Source organism: Vipera berus, assembly GCF_964194415.1.
Source record: "Vipera berus genome assembly, chromosome: 1".
Classification (NCBI taxonomy): Eukaryota; Metazoa; Chordata; class Lepidosauria; order Squamata; family Viperidae; genus Vipera; species Vipera berus.
In genome coordinates, this window is record NC_138202.1 from 192,619,163 (window position 1) to 192,634,462 (window position 15,300).

At 40.5% G+C, this 15,300-nt stretch overlaps 1 protein-coding gene across 2 annotated transcripts in view; it reads right to left on the reverse strand.

The window, feature by feature from the left end:
- RUNX2 (RUNX family transcription factor 2) overlaps positions 1–13,373 on the reverse strand; it is a 181,713-nt gene extending 168,340 nt beyond the window's left edge. For both annotated transcript variants that reach the window (XM_081322925.1, XM_081322926.1), the window contains exons 1-2: positions 12,550–13,373; positions 2,466–2,622 (exon numbers count right to left, since the gene is read on the reverse strand). In XM_081322925.1, the coding sequence (XP_081179051.1) occupies positions 2,466–2,622; positions 12,550–12,876 (484 nt within the window). In that variant the 5' untranslated portion in view covers positions 12,877–13,373. The remainder of the gene's footprint in view (positions 1–2,465; positions 2,623–12,549) is intronic.
- Between the last annotated feature and the right edge of the window lie 1,927 nt (positions 13,374–15,300).

Consider the following 15,300-nt stretch of genomic DNA (forward strand, 5'->3'; position numbering starts at 1 on the left):
TTTCTAGATTTTACTCATATTGATCTGAGTAAACTTCTCACTGATGGTATGTAACTGTGGGGAATAATCATGATGATTCTCTAATTACCGATTGATTTCATTTTCTTTGTGACAGTTAAAGAAGATAAGGAGGGAGGGAGAGATAGATGGGCAAACCTTTTCCACCATTGAATTTTGGAACACACATGTTCCATCCTATTTATGTTTGTTTTCAGCAATAATTATATGATGGAACCACTATACATTTTTTGCAAACCATCATGTTTTACAAGCCAGAGATCTTTCAAGTATAATCAATCAACATAAAAACAAATCAAAATATCAAAATGTTATTAAAGGGGAAGAAAATCTTATAAAAAGTATAAGGCCTTTCCTTCTTATCCAGAAAGACAGTGATCTTTTTTATTAAGTTGTATTATCTTTGAAGTTGTATTTTATCATTCAGAATTGAAATCAGCCTGGATGCATAAAGTACTGACCACATTCTTAAAAATAAAATTTTCAGCTAGGGGTTAGAACAGCAATGCCCTGCAATCGGAGTGAAAGAATTAAGATACCGGTTGAAATTCTGATTATGAACAATCATGCCTTTGTTCCCAGATTTGCATTTGTGTTAATTACACATCCAGAAAGTTCTGAGCTTTCTCTTTTCATGTAACTGTTTTTGTTTTGCTTTGCTTTGCCTCAGTTGAGGAAGTTTGGAGTCTGTGGCTATGTCTTTTAAAGCAGGCCAGAACACAAGACTGGATCCAGAGTGCTCTGAGTTCAAGTGCAAACAGTATGCTGAAGCAGTCTTCCTCATAAACACAAGGCTACTAGACCATGCTATCTTTTTGAATGGTGCCCTCAAATTTGTCTATTTTACTTAAATGTGTGTAGCCAGCCCTTACCCTCTCCAGAGGAATAAGTCAGATGCCAAATCTAGCAAGGTTTTCCTTACTTTGAGCTATGCACTATTCTTGCTTCAGGTAGTGTTGTGGAGTAAATTTTAATTTGAGCCAAAAATTTATTTACAACTAATGCAATGTGGTGAGCAAATATTGCTGTCTTTAAAGATTTTGTTTGCTTATTTTAAGTTATCCACTTAACTATTACCTTCATTTCTCCTGCAACTAGCAGAATTCCAAATAGAAATGATTATCAGTCTTACTGGTATAAAAGCAATACTGGGGTTGATGGTAGCCTTCTGTAAGAGCAATGACTAACTCCTTAAATCAGTGATGTAGTCACTGAAATGGACAGCTGTATAAATTTGTTTTATATATTCAATACAAAAATAAGGTAGGTCCTCTACATTTCCCCCTATTCTCACCTATATGATATCTGCAAACATATTTTTTCTCTGCCTATCCACCAGTATCTTCAATCTTGTTTCTGCCTCCTTCTATGCTTCCCTCTGGATTTCGAGCTACAGTAACAGAGAACATGACATGGAGAAGACTTTTGTGTATTTATTTAACCCATTTATATAGCTGGTCAAATCTAGACATAAAACCTTTACAAATAGGTACAATTAACATCCCCTTAGTGGTTTTCAGAGACAACCTTTTCTGAGACAGACCCACAGAAGGCTTCTGATACCTTGTGAAGTTTTCCCTTAGAATGTAATTGAAGACTGAGAAGCCATGGAAACTGCAAACTGCTTAGGAAGAAGAGTATATTCACACAATCACAGATATGCATCCCTTGGCCTCCTCCTAATTAAATAAATGCAAAAGAATCATACCACCTCAAGAACATTCAACTTCCTAACCTCCCTTGAAAACTGTCTAAATTAAATTCATCAAATTGAATAAAAAAGTTGATAGAGAAAAGCAGGATAACTTCTCTGCTCACAACTTATTTAGAAAGTAGTTTGAATGGATTCACAGAAAGTCAATTATATCAAAACCAGAGGAGAATGTTTATAAACAAACCAGCACTCAATATGAAAATTGGGACATATATGATAAACTTTTCTGCTAGAACCAGGAAATATTTTTATCATTAAGACTGCAATCCTATGCATGTTTACTTGAAAAGAATTCACTGAATCCACTAAGACTACCTAACTGTTCTTTGGATCTGCCAACACATTTAATAGATTCTTTTTCTTTCCTCATCATTTCCATATGTGAAAAATTGCAAAGTGAACTCTGTACCAAAAGGGAAACACCATCATGCTTCCTTACTTTAGCCCATTTGCTGATATCAGAAAGCAATCTCCCCTCAGAATCCAGATTTCTTCTTTCTCTCTTTTCTTTCTCTTTTTTTCTTTTCTTTTCCCTTCCTTTGTTCCTTTCATATATAATACACACAGAGAGACACACACAGATACTGTATATATAGTACATATCCATTCATCCAACCATCCATACATAGGAAAACAACCCTGTAGCAGGTGACCAAGCCTAAAGAATGCTGCAGCCTACATTTAACCTATCTAACCTATCTACATTTAACAAATCTATAATGAAATTATTTACCTCTTCCACTTCTGCCAACGAATCTCAGGTCATTAAACCGTGCCACTTGATTCTTCATTACAGCCGAAGCATTCCTCAGCTCTGCAGAATAATTTTCATCGTTTCCAGCCATGACTGTGACCACTGTCCCATCAGGAACTTCTCCTAAAGCCACCACCTATGACAATAAAGACATAACAGTAATCTCTTAATTGCTCTGAATTAAATGCTTGGTAGTTAAGGTTACTTGCACCCTTTCATTGTATCAACAGAAGAGGGGAAGTTTCAGGCCAATCATGGCCATTATTTTTCAAATGATTATGAATCTACTCCTTGAGGTCTGAGCACATTTGTGACAGGAAGCAGCCATTCAGTGGCCTCCTCCTGGATATCGCACTCTAGTTTCTACTCCACAGCATAAATTATGCACATAGGCTGCCTGCAATAGACATGAATCCAAATGCATGCAACAGTTGAACAAGATGAACTGGTAGGTTAAGACCACTCTGTATTTTCTCAGGTTTGTTGCTCATGAGGCTTCCATAGTTAAATAGGGCTGGCCCAGTGGTTAGAATGCAGTATTGCAGGTTAAGTCTGCCAACTGCCAGCAGTTCGAGTCTCACTGACTGAAGGTTGACTCAGCCTTCCATCCTTCCGAGGTAGGTAAAATGAGGACCCAGATTGTTGGGGGCAATATGCTGACTCTGTAAATCACTTAGAGAGGGCTGTAAAGCACTGTGAAGTGATATATAAGTCTAAGTGCTATTGCTATTGCTATAAATACCAAGTCTTCAATTGCTATATTACAGCAATAGGCCACAGCATTGGCAATCATAACACTGGAGGTGATGTCAAATTGATATGAATTTGCCAAATCACAGTTTTGCAGCCGTCAGAACTCACCTTGATCATGCTTTTTTAAAAACAAGCAGTGCAAATGTCTGCCTTTTCAGTGTAAAACTTAGTAGTGTAAACCCTAAAATAAATATATCAAACAACCAGTGAAAAACTGCTTAACTTCCCCAATACCCCTCTCCTCCCACATGTATGATATCATCACACAGTCTCCACAAAATGGTTAAAAGCGGATCTTGGCTTTCCAAGACTGCTAACTCAGCATACCTCCAGAAACCACATGGGATAGAATAGATAAAATGGTGACCTCCCATGCTTTAATTCTAAAGGAAAGAAAATGTTTGCATGACAATATGCTGATTCTTCAGATCCCTACATCTGTGTGTTCCATTATAGTCTTCACATCCAACTTTCACTCATGGAATAAGTCTCTGTTTAATTTTATTTTAAATAACACAAAGCAAAAGAAGAGAAAAAGGTTCTAGTTATCATCATGGGAAAAACATTGAAAAATATGAGAACTATATTAAATGTTTAACAACCTCAGTTTAAATTGTCAATTTTGTTTCTGCAATGTAATTTCTCCTTAGGCTATTTATTATTATAAAGGGTTATCTACAGAACCAAACAGAACAGCACCAAATTATTCTAAATGTAGAAAATAATGTTAATTCACATTTAAAATTAAGTATTTTGCATTTTTAGACTATAGAACTACACTTTATGGATTCTGGAATCTGCATTTATCACAATATATTAAACTGTGATCTCAGAGAGCTATAAGGTAACACTTTCAATTCTGTAGTTCCAGAAATAAAGTACACAATCATGATGAAAACACTTGACAATATTTTGGACTTCTGTTTCAATATTGCAAATAGCTTTGTAAACTAAGAAACCAATACAACCATAGAAATGACAATAAACTAAGTGTATCTTTGACAGATTTTATTTTCAATTTTGCTTTTTGGCTGCATTTTTCATCATTAAATATATTTCAGAAACACTATGAACAACTTAGAATTCATGATTTTAGCATAAGGCTCCAAAGGATGTAAACAGATTCAAGATTAAGCATCTAGGAATCAATTCAGCTGATGATAAAAGAATAAATCAGTCATAGATACATAAGTAACCTCCTGCTGAAATCAGCGGGCCTATGAAGTGTTCCACATTATTGGACTTCCAATAATCACCATCTGGCACAAGCGCTTCCGACCAATGGGAGCAAGGAACCCAAATAACTATAACTTCTGTGAAGGAGGAATTAAATCACCCCTGCTTGATTCCAAATCATGCATCCAGGTACACTTTAAGCCAGGGAGGGCACACAAGGTGAGTTTCTATTTTATTAGAAGAAATTGTGCAGTTAAAAAAAGATTTGATTTTGTGAAGAAGAAGGAGATTACATTCTCGGTATGGAAGAAAGAAAACTTTGTAGTTATCTTGCCTTGTGAAAGACAAGCACTATAGGTGCTACAATTTTAATTTATGTGAGGGGCACCCCTTGTATACCCTGCTGTTTCAATTATTTCAAAAAAGGAAATTTAGCTGCAGAGTAGTGAGAAAAAATAATTATGTACATACTTAGCAGCACTACTATTTCTGTAAATGCTATCTGGTCCCACTTTATCATTGAAGGTCAATACTCCTCAGTTGCAAAATGGAACCAGTATTTTATAATGTAAAGTGCACATAGGTTACGTATTTGCATCTGTGGCATCTCCTATTTCTTCAGTCGAATGTGGAAGGCCCAGAGTGGAACCCAGAGATACATTTTCTGCACCAGTTATTATAATGGAAAGTGAACCAGTCGAACATCTCCCTTTACTAATTTCTCAAACTATCCCCAGAGCTATTTTGTAATTCTGGACAATAACAATGCAAATATTATTTACGACATATATAACTGAAAAGAATGAATTGTTGTTAATAGCATTCTACACTTAGATCCAGTCTGGTATAGTCAGGGCTTTTTTTCTCATAGAACGCTCAGAACGGAGTTCCGGCACCTTTTTTGGATGGAACCTTGTAGGGTAGGCAAGGCGGGTTGTATGACATGTGTGAGTTCCGGCACCTTTTTGTTTTACAAAAAAAAGCACTGGGTATAGTGGTGAAGACATCCGACTAAAAATCACGAGGCCATGAGTGAAGTGAAGTGAAGTGAAGTGAAGTGAAGTGAAGTGAAGTGAAGTGAAGTGAAGTGAAGTAAAGTAAAGTAAAGTAAAGTAAAGTAAAGTAAAGTGAAGTTGAAGTTGAAGTTGAAGTGTTAAACTTAAAGTTTAGATCCAACATGCAAACTTGGCACCCAACTTAGATTTAATGCTAAAAGTGAATCAAGCTATAAAATATAAAATCCTGCATTGTATAAACAGAGGCACAGAATCAAGATAACGTGAGGTATTAGTAAAAGGTAAAGGTAAAGGTTCCCCCGCACATGCGTGCTAGTCGTTTCCAACTCTAGGGGCCGGTGCTCATCTCCGTTTCAAAACCAAAGAACCAGCACTTGTCCGAGGATGTCTCTGTGGTCATGTGGCCGGCATGATTAGACGCCAAAGGCGCACGAAACGCTGTTACCTTCCCACTGTAGTGGTCCCTATTTTTCTACTTGCATTTTTTAACGTGCTTTCGAACTGCTAGGTTGGCAGAAGCTGGGACGAGTAACAGGCGCTCACTCTGTTACACGGCACTCAGGATTCGACCCGCCAAACTGCCAACCATCTGATCAACAAGCTCAGCATCCTAACCCACTGAGCCACCGCGTCCCTGAGGTATTAGTACCCCTTTATAAAACCCTAGTAAATACTGCAGCCAATTTTGGTCACCATATCACAAAAAAGATGTTGAGACCTGGAAAAAGTTCAGAGAAGAGCAACTAAGATGATCAAAGGCCTGGAGTCTAAAATATATGAAGAACAGCTGAAGGACTTGGGTTTGGCTAGTCTAAAGAAAATAAAAAATAGGGGAGACATGATAGCAGTATTCCAGTATCTGAGGGGCTGCCACAAGGAAGAGGGGGGCCACATTATACATAAAAGCACCAGAGGGCAGTTCAAGAAACAACAGATAGAAACTAGTCAAGGAGAAAAGCACTACTTCCTGACAGCGAGGACAATTAACCAGTGGAACAACTTGCCTCCAGAAATCGTGGGCGCCCCATCACTGGAGATGTTTAAGAAGAGGCTAGACAGTCACTTGTCTGAGATGGTATAGGTCCTCCTGCTTGAGCAGGGAGCTGGACTAGAAGACCTCCAAAGTCCCTTCCAGCTCTATTCTATTCTAATATAGCTCACTTGAAAGTGAATCATGGGCTTCCACAACTAGCCCCAATGATGATATACCATCTTGAAAAATATAGTTACTTTATTGTATCCAGAAACCCAAAATGATTTACTATATGTATTTTGGAAAGATCTGCCCCTTAGCCTATTATATGGAATATATTCACACATACCACCACCACAGTTAACTCCTATTGTAGGCAAATATGAGAAGGAGGAGCTGACCAGCAATATGGAGACAGAACAGCAGCCACAGAAAATGAGGCAAACATAAAAGTCCTATTACATGCATACACAGAGATGGCAGTTCACATCTCCAACCCTAGATTTGGGGAGAGAAGACTTTGGGAAGAAAAACTTTCTCTTGTTAGGCATTTTAAAAACATGGGTAGAAGACCAGAATCCTTTCTTGATTAAAGCAAGAAAGTCCAGCAAGAAGAAGTGATGTACTGTAAACTCTTCATGGAAAAAACCTCCACAAGATGATAATTATCCACAAATCTTAGGATCTTCTGACTGTCTCAAATCCCATTCTTTATATTCCCCACCCCATCCCAGTCTTTACGGAAGAAATGAACTTTTCGAAAATAAAGCGACTTAAGGCCATCTCAACAAAATACATAATTGGTTCTGTTCCATGTACCTGAGATCCAATAATTTAACAGAGCTACTTCATAAAAGTAATTTATTTACGGTAAATAAGATTTTTAGGGCACACATAGTGAGTGCTTCTACAGTTATCTAGAATTTACATGTCATATACTCTCCTTCATGTTGTAAAATGTACTAGGTGTAAATTAATCCATTTAGTGATCCAATCTGTACTGCTGTTTTTAAGAAATACAGCATGCCTAAAGCATCATGCTAAGCACATTGGTTTGTGCTTACATTGTAAGCCGCCCTGAGTCTTCGGAGAAGGGCAGGATATAAATGGGATTAAAATAAAAATAAAAATAAAAATCATGAGAGCACACTTCCAACTGAGCCCCAAGCATTGTTCTTAGCCTCTTGCATATATTTTTTCTATATACATAATTTCCAAAGTTACCATGTTTTGAGAACTTGCATTTTCCACACTAGAAATGAAAGGAATTTTATATTATAGTTTAAAACAGTGATAACAGTTAGCAGTCTGCTAAAACCCTGCAGAATTATATTTTTTCAGCTATTTTAACTTTTGTCATTTTCAGTCCAATGATCAAGGTGAGAACTAAAAACTGAACTGTTTCAATGTTAGTCTTCAATAGTCTATATATCATGTAAAAATCTTATTTGAGCAAGTATCCTGAATAAATGTTTTAAACGTATTCTAAGGCAGTAACTGTAAAACTGTATACTCTGGTATCTTTTATAAAATGCAACATACATTTTGAATTTAATATAAAGTATTCATTACTAAAATAATTTTATGTAGCTAAACAGTCAAAAGTACAGCTAAGGGTTTTTTTTAACTTGGAGTCTTTGCTGTAGCTTATTTGAATTACAGTGTTTTTAATAATAAAAATAGCACTCTGCTTGCATTTCATGTTCTGGACTTTTGCTTGAGGCTACTGAAATCAACTGAAAAACTGAGGGTCTGATGGAAATGGAAATATCCTGGATAGCTGCAATACTAGTAACAGCATTATTACTTCACACCAAATGTAATTGTTTTGCCTGTTATTTTTAACTTACAAGCTTTTTATTACTACTGGCAACATCAAGGTCAGCAAAAATGTAGAGACCTGAATAACTAATAATTCTGACTACATTCCTTCGGCCACTTACTTTGGTAAAGTCCCACTGACTCCAATAAGGCTTCTCTGGAGCAAGGGATATGATGAATGGACGCAGTGTCTTTGTGAAAACATAATTAGTGCCCCTAAAAGAAACATTAAAACATTACCAGTGGGTCAAATGCTGGATTCCTAGTCCAGCCCCACTATACAGAATGATTCATGGGAAAGTGGATGGATGAAGATGACCACATTGTTTCCATGTGAATATTATGGAACAGTTACAATTTTCACTTAATAGCTGTTTTTTTTTCAGCAGCTCTTAATTTATTACATAAAGGTATGATATTAAAATGTTCACATTTTCCTGGGGGGGGGGTGTAAAAGTAAAAAAGTTTAAAAAAAAGTAAAATATTGTTGAAAATTCTAAAAGAAATGTTTAGACAATCTTATTTCTTTATAAATTCAGTACTTTTCTTCAACCAGCCCCCAAATATAAAGATGATCTTCAGTAATGCTTGACCAATGCAATTTCAACAATGCAGAACCTAAAGCAGCCGTCTACCCACCTCTCTCTCCCTCTCCTTCCCCCCCCACTGCCACGTGAGAGAACATTTCAAGGTAATACTGGAAATCTTATAAACACATTTGCCTCCAGTCAAACCACTGCTTCAGATAAATTTAACCATGGTGGATGATGTCTTTGACCATCGTGTCAACATGCATTCCAACTGACATTTCATTTCATTATTACTATGTGGGATTATTTTCCAATTAAAGACTTTTTATAAGTAAATCCATTTCCCTCAACTGATACTTGAATCATACTTCAGCAAAACTGTAAGCAGTTCAGTAACTACTATTAAAACCAATGTAGCTTACAAGGCTCCTTTTTCCAAGAAGCTTCTATATATTATGTGCCTTTGAAGTGGATTGATCACATGATAGCTAATACAAGCAATCACTTTAAATCCTGTAATTAATACATGTATTTGCAATCATGCCTTGCTTTTTTCAGAATAATCTACCTCCCAAATAACTTCAGATCCTTTTATGAAACTTATTTAGTGGAAACTTTTACCAGTATTTTATTTTACAAATGTTCTTTCCAGTATGGTCTTTATCTGCAGCAGTACGTTACAAACAAATTGTACTGCTTTATTTTCTATTTGCATATCATAATTAACCAGCAAAAGATTAAGAACATAGGCCTTTATATTTTGTACCACAACCTTTTTTGATTGTTCAGACTAAATAGGCATATATTTGTATAGTGTCTTTGTGATCACCACAAATCGATACTGGTGTATAGTATAGACATTATACTGGGTTGGCTTCTTAATTAAATGTCACTGATACTATTACTTCTATATTAGCATTATAAGATTGGATTATCACATTACATCCCTAATGTTTAAAACTCAGCAGGTGGCAGTAATAATTTGAAAGGAGCATGTTTATTTTCCATGGGTGAAAATTATGATACCAGTGTAATTTATCACACATCAACATTATTACAAAAAAGAAACTTTCCCTCTACCTGCCACAGGCTTTTCATTTGAGATGAGAAACCTTGAACATATTTGGCAAATATACAAGCAGAAATCAAGTTTGTATGCATGAACACACATAAACACCCAAGCAAGAGTTCTGAATGCTTTTTCAGCTTGCCAGCTGCAGCTTCTACCATGCTAAGTTATAATACATAATCACTATAATCAGATCTAAAAGAAGATCTCTCTCTTTCTCAGTGATTCTAGGCATGGCTACATATTGCACCCAAGCTGTCGATGAACTCAGATAAGGAAAGATCTATCACCCTTCCAACACACAATTCAAAACTCAGCTTATAACATTTTTCATCCTTTAATGGATGGCCACTGAACTAAACTGAAACCTTTGTCCAGTTTTAAAATACAGAATTTCATTTATAAGACCACATGGCATATTAGAGTCTTCAGTGATTTAGCTACTATTCCCAGGAATCTCCAACTGGAGAGGTCATTGCATATTTGGAACAAATACAAGCCTGAGCTAAATTCCCAAAACAAACTTAACTGTTTCCCTAATAGCTCCATAATGTCTTGTTTATCATTTATGAATATATATATATATATATATATATGTAGGTCTAGAGTCTCGGGTTTCTTCCCGCGTTCCTTTCATCTTCAGAAAGTTGTGGCGACGTTTCGACGTTTCGACACGTTTCGAAACGTTTCGACGTTTCGACGTTTCGAAACGTCGCCACAACTTTCTGAAGATGAAAGGAACGCGGGAAGAAACCCGAGACTCTAGACCTACACATACAGACACCCGCGAGAATCTACGAAAACAAATATATATATATATATATATATATATATATATATATACACATACATATATATATATATATATATATATATATATACACATACATATATATATATATACATATACATACATACATACATATACATACATACATACACATACATACATGCATATACATACATACATGCATATACATACATACATACACATACATATACATACATATAAACAAATTTTCTACTAGACAAGAGTCATCCCATGAAAGAAGAAAAGTAGTGGCATAAATCTGTAGTGCAGATAAGGAGATGCAGCTGAGGAAAAAATGGATACATGACAAAGGAAAATGGAGAAAACATTCTATGTTTTCTAAGTGTGAGTATACTGTAAAAACAATAATAGCAAAGCTATTCTTGATTCAATTCTGAATAGCATTTCACTGATCTGTGTTCATGTTAAAAATATTGACTTTCTTTGCCTTGGCCCAATGAAAACAAAACAAAAACCTCAAACCCACCCTTCTGGGCAAATGCTTCCTAATTTGCCCAGCAGGAGTCCAACACAATCTCCCCCTCCCCAACAGAAATCTCCCCACCCAGACCCAATCAACAGTTTTCCCTTTCTGTCACTAGTTTTAAAGATTCTTTCATCCTCATTACTCCACAAATCAACAAAACACCTTCTATTAAAGAAGTATGTCTAAACAGCTTCCAGCAGAACTTTTTATCTAATGCCCTGGAGAGGTACAACAAACACGACCAGATGCAAAAGAGGCACCTCCCACAATGAAACGTCTGCTCAAATCCATTTTTAGATCAACATCAATGAATTCAAAATACTCCTAGAACAGGCACCCATTTTATGGTTGAGAAAGTTAAACAAACAAACAAAAAAAGGAAAGTTAAAATGGCATTGGAAAGATGGGCCAGGAAGATGCTTAGAACCAAAGGATCGAAACACGTCTAATCCCACCCCCACAAGGTCTTTCATTCTGGAAAGAATAGCTCCAGTGTCACCCAGAGATTTTGCCTGATGTCTTGGAGCGTCTAATTGACCCTGATGGTCAATTAGATGAAACCTATCTTTATGATTATTTGTGGAAAACATTTTGTAACACCTGGGGTCATTTTATTTTAAATGCCCTCTGTATATATTAATACATCGCTCTAATTTGTGTTAGTCTTACCAGGTGGTTTGCTAATAATAAGCCAATGAACTTCAGTCTGGAGCTAATAGGAGGGAGGTAAATGTTGATCAAGAACTATAAACAGGCATCCTAGATGGTAAAGAAACTAATAGCCAACAGAGGACTGGAGAACTAAGGACTAAGGCTAAGGACACCTCTGTTTTCCTTGATTACCGCCACAAATATACAGTGCCTCCTTTTCTGATGTGCCAAAAGACACAAATCTCCTATTTTAAAGGGGACCACAAGTCCTCTCCTAAAGGCATGAGATGAATTTGTGTTCAAACTTTTCTGCACTTTTCTTTAAGAAGGAAAGATCCTTTGGCCGCTGCAATAATCAAGGTAGGGGAGGAAGAGGAGAGGATTCCTTCTTCTTAGGATTTAAGGAAAAGTGAGAAGCAGACTTGTGCCAATAACAAGGAAGGCTTAAAAACAGGCAGTGGGGAGTAGGCCATATAGTGAAGGCTACTCACCACCACCACCACCCCAGAACAGAAGGCCAAGGTACCTGTAGGATGGGCAATTCCCAGCTGATGGAAAGTTCTATCTCAGTGCTACTTAAGGTGCTCCAGGAGAATAGTAGCCAACACTTACAAATCCCCCTAACTGCCTGCAGTGGGTGCCAAGGCCCTTAACCTATCACACCGGCCTCTGACACCTTGTCCCTTACCCTGGCCAGGAGGAAATTGCCTTGGGCCACCGTGAAGGGTGGGGTGGGGTGGGGGAAAACTGATGAAGGTTTGCCCAGCTCTCCTTACCTTGAATGCCACCGGGAGAGTTTTGTTGCAGCGCCAGTGTGAAGGCAGCACGGAGCACAAGAAGTTCGGGCTGTCGGTGCGGACCAGCTCGGCCGGATGGTCGGCGATGATCTCCACCATGGTGCGGTTATCGTGCGGGCGAAGCCTGGGCACCGCCGCCGCTACTGCCGCCGCCTCCTGGTGCTGCTGCTGCTGCTGCTGCTGCTGTTGCTGCTGCTGCTGGGCTGCCGCCACCACCGGGCTGACTTCGCTCATCTTTCCGGGCTGCAGGCTGCTGGAAGGGGGGCTGAACCTCCTGCTGGTGCTGGGATCTACGGGAATACGCATCACAACAGCCACAAGTTAGCGAGGTCTGCAGGGGACTCGAAGAGGGGCCGCTCGAAGAGGCGTTGGAGGAAGAGCGGGGAGTCGAAAAGAGAGACGGGGAGAAGGGACGGGAGGGGACGGAGAGGGATGCGGGGAGGACCAGGGAAACCGGCTCCGATGAAAGGGAGAGCGGAGGGCTTGCGGGGGGGAAAATCGCGGCAGGGAAAAAAAGTGCGGCTGAACGCGGGAGGCGCTTGGGCGGCCGCGCGGCTTCTTGGCTAAGCGCCGCGGCGAAGTCCCGGCGGCGGCAGAGCTGCGAGCGCGTCTCTTCCTCCCTTTTCGCTCCGTTCCGCTTCGCTCGCTCTCCCTTCCTCGCACCGGCGCGTCTGTCTTCCACTGCTACGTGTTTGGGCTGCTTTGTCTCTTCCCCCCCCCCCCGCGTCCTTATTTTCTTCTTTCTTTAGAAGGGCGAGGAGGTAAGCTAAGCTTCCTGAGCCTTTTTTTTGCCGCTCCTCCGGGCAAGATTTATTGGCTGGAAGTGGAGTTGCTCGCTTTCCTACGGGGGTCTTCCAGCAAACTCTCTTCCTCCTCCCCCCCCTCCCCTTCCACCCGAGTCGAATCAAACGAAGGTGCGAGTGCGCTCGGTTGGGCTTTTCTGCTGGCGAGTTTTGTCGCTTTGGGTAGCGAAAGATAATTGGGAGGGGGGGGGCGGGAGGAGAACTTCTTAGCAAAAAGTCTGCCGTTCGCTCAGAACGAGCTTCAGTTCTTCTTCCGCAAAAGCAGCAAGTTCTCCGGGGTGGGGTTTAGGAAAGGAAAAGTAGTCAAAATAAGGAGGAGGACAGGAACTTTAGGCGGCTCCTTGAGCTCGAGAATCTGTCAGGGCGAACTTCCGACTGGAGCAACAAACTGCGTGGGACGAATAGCGTGTCTGTCTGTCCGTCTGTGTGTGTGTTTGTGTGTGTGTGTGTGTATGTGTGTGAAGGGGGCGGGTTGTCGGGGGCGAGTTTCTAAAGTAGACTGCTAGGGGTGGCCTCTGAGGAAGGCGAACAACTCTTGACTTCGGCTAGCGCTTCGAAAAAGCCGCGGGGCTGATCTAGCAAAAAAAAAAAAAAGCCACCGACTGAAAGGGATCGACTTGGGGAGTCAAAAACGGGTCCGGAGTGGGTGCGCGTGGGGCGTGGGCTGGAGGCTGGGATTTCTAATGGATTAGCTGTTTGCGGTTTATATGGTAGACGGAACTCTGCCTGCTTGGCTAACGCAACCATTTACGCTGATGAGGGGCCGTGGCGCCGGGGGGGGGGGCTTCGCTCGGTCCTCCGGCTCCGGAGCTTTCCAAAGCAACTCAAATCCTTCGCGTCCTTGCCTTCCTTCCCTCTTGCCCGTCCAGCGAGAATCCCGAGACCCGCCCTGCCCTCTGGGCGAGGGGGGGGGGACGGGACGGCGGAGTGGGGAGTCTTCCTATTCACCCTTCCATCATAAACTTTTAAGATCGGTATCTTACTTTCCGAGCAAGCCCCCGATGATGACCCATTGTCAACACAGTCCCCATTCCAACCCCACATCTGGCAGTCCGAAACCTTTTCCAATCAATGAAAGAGCCTCCGGAGGAAGCGTTTAAAAGGTGGCGGAGCGCACGGTTCCTTCTCGGCACGCGCGCAACAAAAGGCAGAGCTTATGGAAAGCCTTCGCGCGCCCAATAGTGGAAGAGGGGTAAACGCCGCCCAGTGTAGATAACAACCTATCAAATCGGCCCTAATTTCTAAGGTCTGAATTCGGCTTTGAGCCTTCAAGCCTCCCCGCCAAGAACCGCTGCCGGCAGTCCGCGCGCTCAAGGCATAGGGATCGGCGCGAGAAAAAAGTGAGAAGCCGGTGGGGTAACCCCGGCGACCACCTCTTCCTCTTCCTAGTACAGTTTCATGAGAGTTGCTGGGGTGTATTTAGCATCGAGGACTTCCCCCGCCTTTCCTTCCAAGACCCAAGAAAGAGGAGGAGGAGGAGGCCTGAAAACAACAGGCAAGGGCAGCGAGGTCAAAAACCCTCCTCCTCTCTTGCACCCCGTTTGTCACCCGGAGTACTTTTCGAGATGAGAGGGGCCACAGTAGCAGACTTCCGCCCCAGCCACGCGCCTCGTTGATCTCTCTGTTTCGTCTGTCGTCGTAAAAAACAAACCCGTTGCAACGACGGGGTTAGGCCCCTTCCCTACCGCCCCAGTCCCGAAACTCCCTGCTTGCTTTAGAGCAAATCGCCGTTTGGGTTGGAGCGACTTTGTCAGGAAAAGGCAAGTTCTTGGGGGGTCTGCATTTTCCCCCCTGTTTTTAAATACACCAGTCCATTCTTCCATTACAGTTATCGTCTATAGGACACCCAACGAACATCCCTGCTTTCAGATAGAAATGTTTCTTTGCTAGACGATTCTTCTGATCGCTAGTAACTCTACATCTGTCC